General features: G+C 39.8%; 1 protein-coding gene across 1 annotated transcript in view; it reads right to left on the reverse strand.

The window, feature by feature from the left end:
• Positions 1-4,765: 4,765 nt before the first annotated feature.
• Positions 4,766-15,271, reverse strand: part of mpzl2b (myelin protein zero-like 2b) — a 37,402-nt gene continuing 26,896 nt past the window's right edge. The window contains exon 5 of the mRNA XM_034178697.1: positions 4,766-5,103. Within this exon, the coding sequence (XP_034034588.1) occupies positions 4,977-5,103 (127 nt within the window). The 3' untranslated portion in view covers positions 4,766-4,976. The remainder of the gene's footprint in view (positions 5,104-15,271) is intronic.

Here is a 15,271-nt window from a genome sequence, read left to right on the forward strand (position 1 = left end):
ATAAAACAATAAAATGAAATTCACAACAAATAATCAGACAAGCTGAGCACAGCTAGCTCAGTTAGCTTAGCATGATTTAGCTTAGCTTGTCCTGAAGCGTCCCAACTTTCCTGTAGAGACGACAATTGCCGATGTAAATGGCAGCCTCTACCACTGCAGCAGACCTGGCTGACGTTTATAATAACGTTTATATAACGTTTATAAATCTGCCATGTTCGGTTCAATTCTAGTTTTGATTATTGTCTTTTACTGTTCTTGTTCTCTTTTTAGGTCTGTCTCTCTAGTTCCTAGTTGGCCCCTTTATTTTGTTCATGTTTCCTTTTGTTGGTCTCTCTAGTTTCTAGTTGGCCCCTTTATTTTGTTCATGTTTCCTTTTGTTGGTCTTTGGGCACGTGATGCTTTCACCATTGTTTTTTTTTTTTTCCAGTCACTGGTTCCTCTTGCTGTTGATCTGCTTTGTTTTTTCACTTACTCACTCTCTTGCCTCTCTTCCTGTTTCTTTGCTTCACCCGACCACACCTCCCTTCTGGAACATTCTTTCATACTTGCATCTTGTTACCCTAATTGCATCACCTGTTATTTAAGCCCTTCACTTTCCTCACTGCGGTGCCAGCTCGTTGATCTTTTGTATCTTCATTCCAGCCTTGATGTCATCTCGTTTGCCTCATAGTGTTTTTGACCTTGTTCTGTTTACCTGGATTTTGCCTTCTGCCTCAGCCTCTGATATTGTGTCTCTCCGTGCATTTTGATCTCAGCCTGTTCCTAACCACATATTTTTGCCTTGTCCTCATCTGTACCTTTGTTACGCTGCCTGCCTTTCTGTGTACCGAACCCTGGACTGTTTAAGCTTATTACATCTTACGTATTGTCTGAGAGTTTGCATTTGTGTCCACCCACGTTCTGTGCCATGTGACCATGTATCATGACATGTTTACATGTCAGGCTTACTGGAACGGCATGGCTGGGCACAAATGCTGGATGCAGATGTCAGTAAAACAGGATTTAATACAAGTTCAGGCAGGGTTTGGTACACAGGCAGACCAAGATAAGCAACAGGTTCTCAAACACGCAGGGAGTGTTGTGGGTAGTGTAGTTCAGGTTCACTTTGGACATTACATTGAGTGACTCTGCTTGACATAAAAAACAAAACAGACTAATTAACATTATTTTATTTCTTTGTGGCTGTAATTTAATCGCCAAGACTCTGTGGGGGAGAGGAGCTCTTACGGTGCAGCTGTGTGTACAGAGGGACTTTTCTTCACGTTTAGACACTGTTTTGGATTTTAAAAAAGGTTGCTGTATGTGGATTATTTATTCAGATGAATCCCACTAACAGGTAAGAATTTATATTTATTCCATGTATTTTACTCTGCCAATCAATGCTTTATTAACTGAAAAAATTTGATCTGGATCAGATCCGGATTACAGATTTTGTGGCCACTTAAATTTAATATTGAAAACCTCATTTAATGTATATTTTACATTATATCTTAATCAAACATGCCCCAATCACTCTCATATTTGAAAGTGAGGTGCAAACTGGCCCTCACTATTGCCTGACAAAGTTTGATGTGGATCTGATCCAGATTGTGGACATCTGAATTTAATATTGAAAAGCCCATTTGGTGTACATTTTGCATTATATCTCAATCAAAAGTGACCTTGAAATTTTTTTCCAAACTAAAATTTTGTGGAAATGGAAACTAGTGTTGGTGGAGGTGTGCGCTCTATGAGTGCAGCGCTCTAGTTTTAGTCTGTTTTTACAAATTTTTGTGTTTTAAATTTGAATTCCAAAAATCTGACAAGAGACAAAAACTATAAATCAGGTTTGGTTATATACTCTGTATAAATGTTTGTATCAGCTGTTTTTTGAGATAAGAAACAGACATATAACGGCATTTACCCTCTCCAAACAAAAACCTGCGCTTCAGCACATAAACATTTTTTCCAAGGTGAAATATTCAATGAACACTGAGCACGGATTAAAATACAAAGTGTTTCATGTCGCCTTTATGCAATCCAAAACAAGTTTTTACATGTCCTGGGTTTGACACTCCCATTCTGCTTCAGTAACCGTTTTACACTCATGTTTGGTCATTTCTAAGAAAAGGAAAGCAGCATGGCTTATATGGAGTCCAGATAGAACAAACTACTACTGATGAAGCTTGAGAGGTGCTGCAAAGAGGAATGGGCAAAACTGCCCAAAGATAGATGCACCAAGCTTGTGGCATTATATTCAAGAAGACTTGAGGCTGTAATTGCTGCCAAACATGCATGAACAAAATATTGAGCAAAGGGTGTGAATACTTAGGTACATGTGATTTCATGGTTTTTGCAAAAAAAAAACCAAAAAAAAACTTCATGTTATCATTATGGGGTGTTGTGAGTAGAATTTTGAAGGGGGAAAAAATGAATTTACGCCATTTTTGAATGAAGTTGTAATACAACAAAATGTAGAAAAAGTGAAGCACTGTTGCAGATATATATATCTCATTACATTAAACTATTTCACACTTCAATTGAACTTTTTCATGTTTCATTCACCTAATTTCTCCTCAGAAAGCATAAGTAAAACTAGAAGCACTCAGAGTGCAAACCTCTGCCAAGGCCATGGGGTCACTGACGCCATAACATCTACACGCCATGGAATCATTTAACCTAAAAAAGTCTAACGATGTTTGCTCAGTAGTAAAAAAAAGTTTCATCTCCTGTGACTGGATAACATGTATCCTTAGCGCTTGACACACCAATTAGCTAAACTGCAGGATTGTCTTACAGACATAAAGACATGGATGACCTCTAATTTCCTGCTTTTAAACTCAGATAAAACTGAAGTTATTGTACTTGGCCCCACAAATCTTAGAAACATGGTGTCTAACCAGATCCTTACTCTGGATGGCATTACCCTGACCTCTAGTAATACTGTGAGAAATCTTGGAGTCACTTTTGATCAGGATATGTCATTCAATGCGCATATTAAACAAATGTAGGACTGCTTTTTTGCATTTGTGCAATATCTCTAAAATTAGAAAGGTCTTGTCTCAGAGTGATGCTGAAAAACTAATTCATGCATTTATTTCCTCTAGGCTGGACTATTGTAATTCATTATTATCAGGTTGTCCTAAAAGTTCCTTGAAAAGCCTTCAGTTAATTCAAAATGCTGCAGCTAGAGTACTGACAGGGACTAGAAGGAGAGAGCATATTTCACTCATATTGGCCTCTCTTCATTGGCTTCCTGTTAATTCTAGAATAGAATTTAAAATTATTCTTCTTATAAGGTTTTGAATAATCAGGTCCCATCTTATCTTAGGGACCTCATAGTACCATATCACCCCAATAGAGCGCTTCGCTCTCAGACTGCAGGCTTACTTGTAGTTCCTAGGGTTTGTAAGAGTAGAATGGGAGGCAGAGCCTTCAGCTTTCAGGCTCCTCTCCTGTGGAACCAGCTCCCAATTCAGATCAGGGAGACAGATACCCTCTCTACTTTTAAGATTAGGCTTAAAACTTTCCTTTTTGCTAAAGCTTATAGTTAGGGCTGGATCAGGTGACCCTGAACCATCCCTTAGTTATGCTGCTATAGACTTAGACTGCTGGGGGTTTCCCATGATGCACCGAGTGTTTCTTTCTCTTTTTGCTCTGTATGCACCACTCTGCATTTAATCATTAGTGATTGATCTCTGCTCCCCTCCACAGCATGTCTTTTTCCTGGTTCTCTCCCTCAGCCCCAACCAGTCCCAGCAGAAGACTGCCCCTCCCTGAGCCTGGTTCTGCTGGAGGTTTCTTCCTGTTAAAAGGGAGTTTTTCCTTCCCACTGTCGCCAAGTGCTTGCTCACAGGGGGTCGTTTTGACTGTTGGGGCTTTTACGTAATTATTGTATGGCCTTGCCTTACAATATAAAGCGCATTGGGGCAACTGTTTGTTGTGATCTAAATAAAAAAATAAAAAATAAAAAAATAAATAAATAAATCCAAGTCTAAAAATCACTTGTGCAATGTTGCCAATGTAATAACTATTTTGTTGATCACTCAGTACTGTTAAGGCAAAATGAAAAGAGAAAAATGTGTGTAAATTGACAACAGGCATTCTCACATTTCATTCCCACAAACCTCTGAAGATGGATTTGTATGTTAGTAAAAAGTGATTTTGTTCCTGAAAGTGTTGATTTGTTTTCTGTTTCGGAATGTAAAGGAGAGAAATGGCTGGCGTGGGTGCAGTGGCACAGAAGCGCAACAAACTGCTGTGGACTGGTGACAGTAATGAGCCAAAGACTCACAGTTGTTGTCTTCTACCAAGCTGCTTGTCTGTTGTCCTGTAGTCCATCCCAGCCTTGTGCAGGTCTACAGTTTTGTCCCTGGTGTCCTTAGACAGCTCTTTGGTCTTGGCTATGGTGGACAGGTTGGAGTGTGATTGATTGTGTGAACAGGTGTCTTTTATACAGGTAACAAGTTCAAACAGGTGCAATTAATACAGATAAAGGGTGCAGAATAAGAGGGCTTCTTACAGAAAAAACTAAAAGGCCTTTGAGAGCCAGAATTCTTGCTGGTTGGTAGGTGATCAAAGACTTATTTCATGCAATAAAATGCAAATTAATTATTTAAAAATCATACAATGTGATTTTTGGAAATTTTTTTATTCTGTTGAAGTGTTCCCATGATAAGAATTACAGAGCTCTCCATTCTTTGTAGTTGGGAAAACTTACAAAATCGCCAGTGGATTAAATACTTATTTTCCCCACTGTATGCATCTGCAGCCATAAAATGATCAAAGAAGAACATTTGCTGTAATGTATCTCGTCAATCAGTGCCCACAATGCATTGCACTCTGACAAATACTTGTGTACAATAATTACATTACCTGACTGGACTTAAAATTTGTGAACATTTACACCATTTTAACAGATGTCAAAATGGCCGATGCTGCAACAGGAAAGACATGACATTGATTAAGTGGCCCTGATTCAATCATCGTCATCATCATCATCCTCCTCCGCCTTCCTCCTCCTCATCATCGTCTCCACTGCTGGGCTCAGACTCTTCATCATCTGAACTGTCAGCTTCTTTCTCCAAGGTCACACCTTTTAGATGAACTGCCTCTTCAGGTTTACTGAGGCAATGCCACACACAAAAAATAATTACGAATCCACCACACAAACAGGTAAACAGGGAGACAGGCTGCTCAATGATATCTGACCGTATTGAAGTAGCATCAAATAAATACCCATTAAAGCCCACACTCGGATACCTCAGCAAATGCCCACTGCAGACCTGCCAACACAACACAACACAACGTTCTCGTGTTGCAACTTTATCCATTCATGCAGCACTGTGAGAGTAAAGCTCACACTCGTGGAGAAAAAGCTGACAGGATTACACTGTGACAACACATCCCATGTCATTTTAGCATAACTGTTCTGCTGCAAAAGTCTTAATAATAAGGCATCCACACAACTGCAGAGATGCACCAGTGGTATGAACTTAATGTGACATCAAATACAATGCTGATAGGATGGTATCTGTTTAATATTGCGGGACATTTAAGCTCACATGTGCATAGAACATGTGAGAAGCCCAAGCAGTTGCAATGGGAACGCATGCATACTTAATGATACCTTTCATGAAAGTCAAAATTTTCAGTTTTGCTTGACGTCTCACCTGATATCGATGTTAGAGATCAGATACATTTGTCAGCCCCCACCATGGAAAAAAAGTCATATTACATTACCTCATCTAACGTCTGAGATATGGTCATTATCGTATTTGAAATGATGACCTCTGCTTTGGGCTTGATGTGACCGGTTTAACAAAAGAACAGTCCAACACCTTTATCTACCAACTTGGACTGTAATTGCTCCTTGTGTTTTGAAGCTATGTCACATATTTTAAATAATGACTTGATTTGACTTTGATTATAAGGTGTTGCAAAAGGACGATCCACTGAGTTTATATACAATTCTTCATGGACTAGCACCTCCCTACTTAGCTGACCTAATTAAACCCTACGTACCGGCCCAGGCTCTGCAATCTCAGGGCACAGGACTACTTTGTGTCCCTCGGGTGAATAAGAAGTCTGCGGGTCACAGAGCTTTCTCTTATCGTGCCCCCATTTTGTGGAATTATCTCCCTACGTCAATAAAACAGTCAGATTCTGTAGACTTTCAAGTCCAGACTTAAAACGCATCTATTCTCTCTCTCATATGGCTACCATACTGGCATAGTATGCTACTATGCTTCCTATCCTTTAAAGTCATTTTATTTGCAATGGAACATAGTGCAGCGGATACGAGAATATTTAGAGGGGAATCCAGCAAATGGTGATAAAAGCATCAAATTCAGCAGAAATACTCCTTAGACACTCCTCTTTTGAAAAAACTGATTGGTCACTTGAATTTTCAATTGGTGGTCAGGTAGGGGTCAATTGAATAATTACACAGAGGTCAAAATTAAAAGATGCTCCAATCATATTTAAAAAATAATCCACATTATTTACCTGATCATAAAGATTCTAAAAGGGTATAGTTTGGACTATCTGTCACTGAATTCTATGGAGTTACGGGATAAAAACAGCAAGAATGGTGACAAAGGTCAGTTTCATTTTGTATAGGGGTCAAAAGTTAAAGTTGCTACAATTTTGGTAAAAAGTGATGGAAATTACTAGTTGAGTTAACACAGTTTTAAAAAGGAATAGTTTGGAGCATGTATCATCCTTACTTATGTTACGGGGTAACATGTCACATGTCATAGAATCCAATAGACGTAGACCTTGTTTGACCTTTACTTTGGAGACCAAGCATTCAACGCTGTCAACACTATTCCATTTTTAGTCCTATTAGCTCAACCAATAAGTTGCATCAATTTTTACCAAAATTGGAGTAACTAACTTTTGACCCCTATACAAAATGACACTGAGCTTTGTCACCATTCTTGCTGTTTTTATCCCGTAACTCCATAGAATTCAGTTACAGATAGTCCAAACTATACCTTTTTGGAATCTTTATGATCAGGCAAATAATGTGGAGTATTTTTAAATATGATTGGAGCATCTTTTAATTTTGACCTCTGTGAAATACTTCAATTGACCCCTACCTGACCACCGATTGAAAAGTCAAGTGGCCAAATGTTTTTTTCAAAAGAGGAGTGTCTAAGGAGTATTTCTGTCGAATTTGATCCTTTTATCACCATTTGCATGATTGTTTCACTTATCTGCTGCACTAACAGGCCTCGACTTCATCTAAATTTGGGGTCTGTTAGTGAAGCTTAGGGCGGGCAGCCAGCGATCACTTTAGTCATTTCTCTGCTTTCCTGTTGATTTACTGCTGATAATTTGTACCTTGGGTGTAGTTCTTCCAGCCAACTGATTCTGCTCTTTTTTTCACTGTCTGAGGTACCGTGAGGAAAATAAGTATTTGAACACCCTGCGATTTTGCAAATTCTCCACTTAGAAATCATGGAGGGGTCTGACATTTTCATCTTAGGTGCATGTCCACTGTGAGAGACATAATCTAAAAAAAAAATCATCATGAATTCATCATGTATTGTGAGATTTTGGCAAACAACCTCCTTCCCTCAGTAAGAGCACTGAAGATGGGTCATGGCTGGGTCTTCCAGCATGACAATGACCTCAAACACACAGCCAGGACAACTAAGGAGGGGCTCCGTAAGAAGCATTTCAAGGTCCTCGAGTGGCCTGGCCAGTCTCCAGACCTGAACTCAATAGAAAATCTTTGGAGGGAGCTGAAACTCCAAACCTGAAAGATCTAGAGAAGATCTGTATGGAGGAGTGGACCAAAATCCCTGCTGCAGTGTGTGTAAACCTGGTGAAATCTACAGGAAACATTTGACCTCTGTAATTGCAAACAAAGACTACTGTACCAAATATTAACATTGATTTTCACCGGTGTTCAAATACTTATTTGCAGCAGTAACATACAAATAAATTATTTAAAAAAATATCATACATTGTGATTTGTGGATTTTTTTTTTTTAGATTATGTCTCTCACAGTGGACATGCACCTAAGATGAAAATTCCAGACCCCTCCATGATTTCTAAGTGGGAGAACTTGCAGGGTGTTCAAATACTTATTTTCCTCACTGTACATATAACATCGCTTAGGGTTGCAGGACTGACCGCTACAAACCGCAGGGTGCCAGATTGCCTGTGAGATGCCAGACCTGTAGCTGTGCAGTCTGCATTTGGAATGGATGTTGTCACAGGAACAGGCCTACTGACGGCATGAGGAAGCCTGGATGACCCCTGCCTGTGGTGCAACACCTGTGTGGACGTCTCATCAAATGGATTTTTTTTTCTTCTGAAAAATTGTGTTGTTTTGATTTTCTGTTTCTTCAACTTTGCAAAACCACTGCAACTGTTAGAATGGCCTAAGCAGTGAGTCACCCCTTTGAGTCTGGTCTGCTTAAGGTTTCTTCCTCAATATCATCAGAGGGAGTTTTTCCTTACCACTGTCGCCTGTGTGCTTGCCCTAGGGGTTGGTTAGACCTTATTTGTGTGAAGCGCCTTGAGGCAGCTTTGTTGTGATTTGGCACTATATAAACAAAATAGAGATTGAATTAAAATGAATTTATTCACCAAGTTTGACTGAAATTACTGGTTATGTTTTAAAGATAATGTTGTTGATTGTGAATCTTGGATGTAAACCAGTGAGCTAAGGCAGGGATGGATGCCTCTGTTGCTAGGTCTCTTCAAAGGATCCTTGGGTACCACTGGAATAACTGTGTCAAACAAGTGGTTATGTAAAGAGACTCAGATGAGGAGTACCACTTGCATTGTGAGAGAATGTCAGCTTCTAAATTATTTTTCATGTGGCGCATTTCTCTGCACATAATCCAGCACATGCCTGTGTTTTGAGAGAGGGCCCCAGTAGCCAGAGAAGGCCAAAGAGACACCCACATCTCACCTGACTTTAGGTGAGACACAGTGAATGTAATACTAGTGCATGGCCCCCAGACTTGACTTTAAAGATACTGGTGCAAACATACAGACAGACATGGCTGTTACTTTAGCCTACAGTAGGGATAAGTAGTTGCAATATACGTATGACTGCAAGTAGGTAGAACCAAACCAATATACAACCCCTGGCAAAAATTATGGCATCACTGGCCTCAGAGGATGTTCATTCAGTTGTTTAATTTTGTAGAAAAAAAGCAGATCACAGACATGACATAAAACTAAAGTCATTTCAAATGGCAACTTTCTGGCTTTAAGAAACACTATAAGAAATCAAGAAAAAAAATTGTGGCAGTCAGTAATGGTTACTTTTTTAGACCAAGCAGAGGGAAAAAAAATATGGACTCACTCAATTCTGAGGAAAAAATTATGGAATCACCCTGTAAATTTTCATCCCCAAAAGTAACACCTGCATCAAATCAGATATGCTCGTTAGTCTGCATCTAAAAAGGAGTGATCACACCTTGGAGAGCTGTTGCACCAAGTGGACTGACATGAATCATGGCTCCAACACGAGAGATGTCAACTGAAACAAAGGAGAGGATTATCAAACTCTTAAAAGAGGGTAAATCATCACGCAATGTTGCAAAAGATGTTGGTTGTTCACAGTCAGCTGTGTCTAAACTCTGGACCAAATGCAAACAACATGGGAAGGTTGTTAAAAGGCAAACATACTGGTAGACCAAGGAAGACATCAAAGTGTCAAGACAGAAAACTTAAAGCAATATGTCTCAAAAATCGAAAATGCACAACAAATGAGGAACGAATGGGAGGAAACTGGAGTCAACGTCTGTGACCGAACTGTAAGAAACCGCCTAAAGGAAATGGGATTTACATACAGAAAAGCTAAACGAAAGCCATCATTAACACCTAAACAGAAAAAAAAACAAGGTTACAATGGGCTAAGGAAAAGCAATCGTGGACTGTGGATGACTGGATGAAAGTCATATTCAGTGATGAATCTCGAATCTGCATTGGGCAAGGTGATGATGCTGGAACTTTTGTTTGGTGCCGTTTCAATGAGATTTATAAAGATGACTGCCTGAAGAGAACATGTAAATTTCCACAGTCATTGATGATATGGGGCTGCATGTCAGGTAAAGGCACTGGGGAGATGGCTGTCATTACATCATCAATAAATGCACAAGTTTATGTTGATATTTTGGACACTTTTCTTATTCCATCAATTGAAAGGATGTTTGGGGATGATGAAATCATTTTTCAAGATGATAATGCATCTTGCCATAGAGCAAAAACTGTGAAAACATTCCTTGCAAAAAGACACATAGGGTCAATGCCATGGCCTGCAAATAGTCCGGATCTTAATCCAATTGAAAATCTTTGGTGGAAGTTAAAGTAAATGGTCCATGACAAGGCTCCAACCTGCAAAGCTGATCTGGCAACAGCAATCAGAGAAAGTTGGAGCCAGATTGATGAAGAGTACTGTTTGTCACTCATTAAGTCCATGCCTCAGAGACTGCAAGCTCTTATAAAAGCCAGAGGTGGTGCAACAAAATACTAGTGATGTGTTGGAGCATTCTTTTGTTTTCATGATTCCATAATTTTTTCCTCAGAATTGATTCCATATTTTTCTCCCTCTGCTTGGTCTAAAAAAGTAACCGTTACTGACTGCCACAATTTTTTTTTCTTGATTTCTTATAGTGTTTCTTAAAGCCAGAAAGTTGCCATTTGAAATGACTTTAGTTTTGTGTCATGTCTGTGATCTGCTTTTTTTCTACAAAATTAAACAACTGAATGAACATCCTCCGAGGCCGGTGATTCCATAATTTTTGCCAGGGGTTGTACTAATCTTGTCCTAGTCGACAAGTTTGGTAATTCACGTAACATAATTTTTCAAAAATGTAAGCGTAAATCATTAACAAAAATAACCTGTTTCAAATAAATGATTCAGTAGTGTATTATTACAGTGCAGATGTTCAAGACAATGTATACATTTCCACTCTGGTTGATTTACAGCGACTCCTGGTGAATAATGACCAACTCAGGCCAACATCCACCAGCAGACATCATTTTTAGTCATGGGCTTTTGAATAAGTATCATGTAGAACAATAAACACCATTTCCATGACATGTTCACTGTTTAGCTTTTTTTTTTAACAGTAGGTCTAGTTTTTTTTTTTTAAGTGAATATGCCATTTCACAACTTAGATTTCACCTTGTTAAATTATTGTCAAGATTAGTTGTTCACTAATCTACTAGTGGTAATGGTACCCGACCAGTCGACTCATAACTTGTACGAGTCGTCAAAACCCAATTTTTGGGTTTTTCCACTTTTTGGCAAGGTTGAAAGCAACATATAGGTCACCAACTGACTAGTCAATGTAAAATTATTGCTTTTATCATGTCTGTGTTTACATGCTACAGCTCCTCTGGTACACAGATTATATAATAAATAAATAAATAAATATCCTGTCCTGGGTGTACCCCGCCTTGAGCTCTGACTGCTGGGATAGACTCCAGCCCCCCGCGACCCTTAACTAGACTAAGCGGTAGAAGATGGATGGATGGATGTTATTCATCTTCATTACTTATAGTGGAGCAGATAACTGTAGCAAGTGTTCATTTCTGGAAACAAGCAACAAAATTGGCGCACATACTGCTTACTCTTTTGAAAAAAATGATTGGCCACTTGAATTTTCAATAGGCAGCGAGGTAGGGGTCAATTGAAGAATTACACAAGGGTCAAAATAATAAAAAAAAAAACTCCACATTGAAAATTATACATTATTTGTCTGATCACAGACTCCAAAAAGGTATAGTTTGGAAAAACTGTGTGAGCCTACTCCAGGCTCAGTCATTGTCATTCTAAACTGCTCTCCTTCATGATGCATTTTCCACATGCTTTGAAGAGTCTATACTTAATAAAAATATAAAATACTTTTATTTTGTTCCCATTGTACATGCATTTAAGTTAAAGATGCAAGATTTATTCATTGAGTATAATGGACTAATATTGCAACATTTGTTCACAAATTTATTAAAATTAGTGAGCATTTCAGCTTTACAAAGACAATCCATCTACCAGGAAGTAAATCCTATATAGCCTATTGGTGCCAGTGCTCATCTCTGGATTTCACAGCATCAAACGGATGAGAGTCTATGACTCTTCATGGATGGGATGCCAATCTTAAGCAGGTTACTTCCCAGGCAAGGCTGGTACCAATTTATAGCTGAGTGACCCGAGACCATGGAAATTAAGGCTCGGTCCCAATACTCCACTTTGTGCTACTACTTCAATGAAGGGAGACTATTAGGACTGGGCCTACATGTCTTGTCTAAGGACACAGACAGGTTGCATGAGCAGGATTAGAACCTAGGTCTACATATCGGCAGAACAACTCCTTATCCACTCAGCTACCTGCTCTACCTTTAAGGTATCATAACACAGTCTTGCACTTTTATTTCGGTCTCCTGTCACGAAATTATTCACATTTTCACAACTGATTTTTTTTTTTTTTAACCATTTCTAACCCTAGTCCTTCACCTAATCCTAACCCCCACAGACCCACCCCCGCTTCACCCCACATTTCGTGGTATCGTCACAAAATGAATTTGCAAACATTTCATAATGGGATCACAAGATTAATTTACTTTTCGTGATGCTATCACAAAACAGCATGAGATTGTGTTGCATAGCAATAAGATGATAAATAAGATGATTGCACATGTGCCTTGTACTGGTCACAATGAAAACCCACTCTAAAATGTGCAGGTTTATCACATAACGCAATGCCACAGCCACGTTTTGATGGAGCGTTTAAATGGCATGCTGACTGCAGGAATGTCCACCAGAGCTGTTGCCCCTGAACTGAATGTTCAGTTCAGAACCATAAGATGCCTCAAACATTTCAGAAAATTTAGCAGTACATCCAACCAGCCTCACAACTGCAGACCACATGTTACCATGCCAGCCCAGGACCTCTACATCTGGCTTCCTCACCAAATGAAGATCCTTTCCAAGATCAACTGCACATTTCAGTGACATTTTATTGGGACCAGTACCAGACACAGTTGTACAATAATCATGCTGTTTAACCAGAATCTTGATTAAACATCAAACAAGATTCATTAAACACTCAAGAAATATGAGAGCAAAAAACAAGTGATGCATTTCCATTTTTGTTGACTGTAATTTGGATGTGCAGTGATTACAAATGCCTTCCCAACAAACCACGTCAATACAATTCAGGACCGTTTTAAAGAAACACCTTAGCCCTATTAGTCTGCTGAGGTTGGGCAGTGCACCTGTTTTCAAACTTGCTCTGGAAATGTCCTGTGAGTAGTTAAGTAGTTTTGCACACTTTCCTTCCTGCTGCTTGCAGCAGAACAAATTAGCAGCAGCTGTGCTTGTTCTTGCTAATTTTACACCTGTGCACAGCAGCAGCACATGTGAGGATATTGTTTTTAGTCCTCTGTGTGTAAACATAACTCCAAGAGTTCTAATCCAATTTGGAGCAAACTTGGTGCAATAACTGAGGGTCAGCCAACCGGCAAATCAGGTAAAAGTTAGTATCACAGGCCCAAGTCAAATTTTGGGCCCAGTGTTTAGTACAGGGGATATCTTGAAAAGCTATTTCAAACAATTGTGTAAAGATGCGTGCTCAGTATTAAGACATGCACGAGACGACTGGATGTCTTTGGTACTAGGTCTTTTTGGCGGATCCTTGGGTACCGCTGGAATGACTTTGTATCAAACGAGATAGACTAAGGTGAGGAGTATCACTTGCATTGTGAAGCAGTCAGCATCAACATTCTGGGCACATGGCCCGTTTGTCTGTGCATGATCCCGCACACAGCACGCCTGAGTGTTGAGGACCCCACTAGCTGGAAAAGGCCAAGAGGATGCCCATGTTTCACCTGGCTGGTGCAGATAGATGGTTATTTGAGAGATATGGGAATGAACTGGTGGTCTGTCTGGGTGGTTGCCATTCGGAACCTGGGACTGTTCTGTGGTGTTGTGGATGTGGCTGGGTGCACCACCAGTACATGTTCACAGACTTGACTATTAAACACAAATAGGAAGTCTTATTATATGGCTGTGACACTATGCTCGCTCTGACTGGCTGATTACCACTCATTTTCGCATATCAGACTGGTGACCATGACAACTGGTCCGAAACATGTATCACATTTGTGGCTTTGTTTAAGATGATCTGGGTGGAATGGAGATGGTGAGGATGAAGTCCGAAACCAGGTGGCAGCACACGGAGCTGATGAGGTACGAGATCTGTGGAGGTGAGGACTGAGTTTCTGGCAAAGGCAGAAGTGTAGAACCGGGGTTGATATACTGCAGGTGATGATGTCACAGAGTGACAGCTGTGATGATCAGCTCTGCAGCATGCCACCTGGAAAACTGATAGAAAAAGAGGCAGGAACCAAGGCCACACAACATTTCCCTCGTTATACAAGAAATATCTAAGCAAAATAAAAAAAGCGAACAAAGAAATTAAGAGCGAATTTTATTACATCATTGAGTTTGAACTGGAGGAATTAACAGCAAATGAACTCGAAGTGGACGTGCAAAATGTCAATGCAGCAACAAAAACAGCTGTATAATAAATTATAAACCTCGCTTGCTTGGTCTGTACAGGAATAGCAGACCTCTGTGTTTTATGCTGGGTGTGTACTGTCAACACCTCAGTCTGATATTTTCCCATACAGACATCACACTCGATTTATAATCCTTTAATACAACACCTTTCTATTGGTCAAGTTATCTTTTGTGATTTCCCAGTTTACTTTAAACCGGTTAACACCTTGAGACAGAAATTAGTTCACCCTAAGGACAGGATCCCTAGTTACAAACAGAGCAATGTAGTGTATTCTATGAGATATCAGGAAAACTGTAACGAACACTACATAGATGAGACTAAGCAACCTTTACACAAAAGGCTATACCAGCACCGCAGAGAGGGCGCCAGTGGAGCTCAGGCTGCAGTTCATCTCCACCTTAAAGACACTAACCATACGTTTGAGGACAAGGAAGTTAAAATATTAGCCAGAGAGAAGAAATGGTTTGAGAGAGGGGTCAAGGAGGCGTTCCATGTGAAACAGTTGAAACCCAGTCTTAACCGGGCAGGGGGTCTGAGACGCGCTTTGTCACCTGTTTACAATGGGGTACTCAGGTCAAAGCAGTTTCAGTCTTTTGTTCATGGTAATGAGTCATTCACGTCATCAGGAAAGTCGTCAAGGGAGCCGGCAGGAGAGGCGTCCATCCCATCATTAGGAGGGACAGCTGCCCTGTCATTAGGAGGATGCTAACTAGAGCACAATAGGTGCTAATTAGAG

The sequence above is a fragment of the Thalassophryne amazonica genome, chromosome 9 (genome assembly GCF_902500255.1).
Source record: "Thalassophryne amazonica chromosome 9, fThaAma1.1, whole genome shotgun sequence".
Classification (NCBI taxonomy): Eukaryota; Metazoa; Chordata; class Actinopteri; order Batrachoidiformes; family Batrachoididae; genus Thalassophryne; species Thalassophryne amazonica.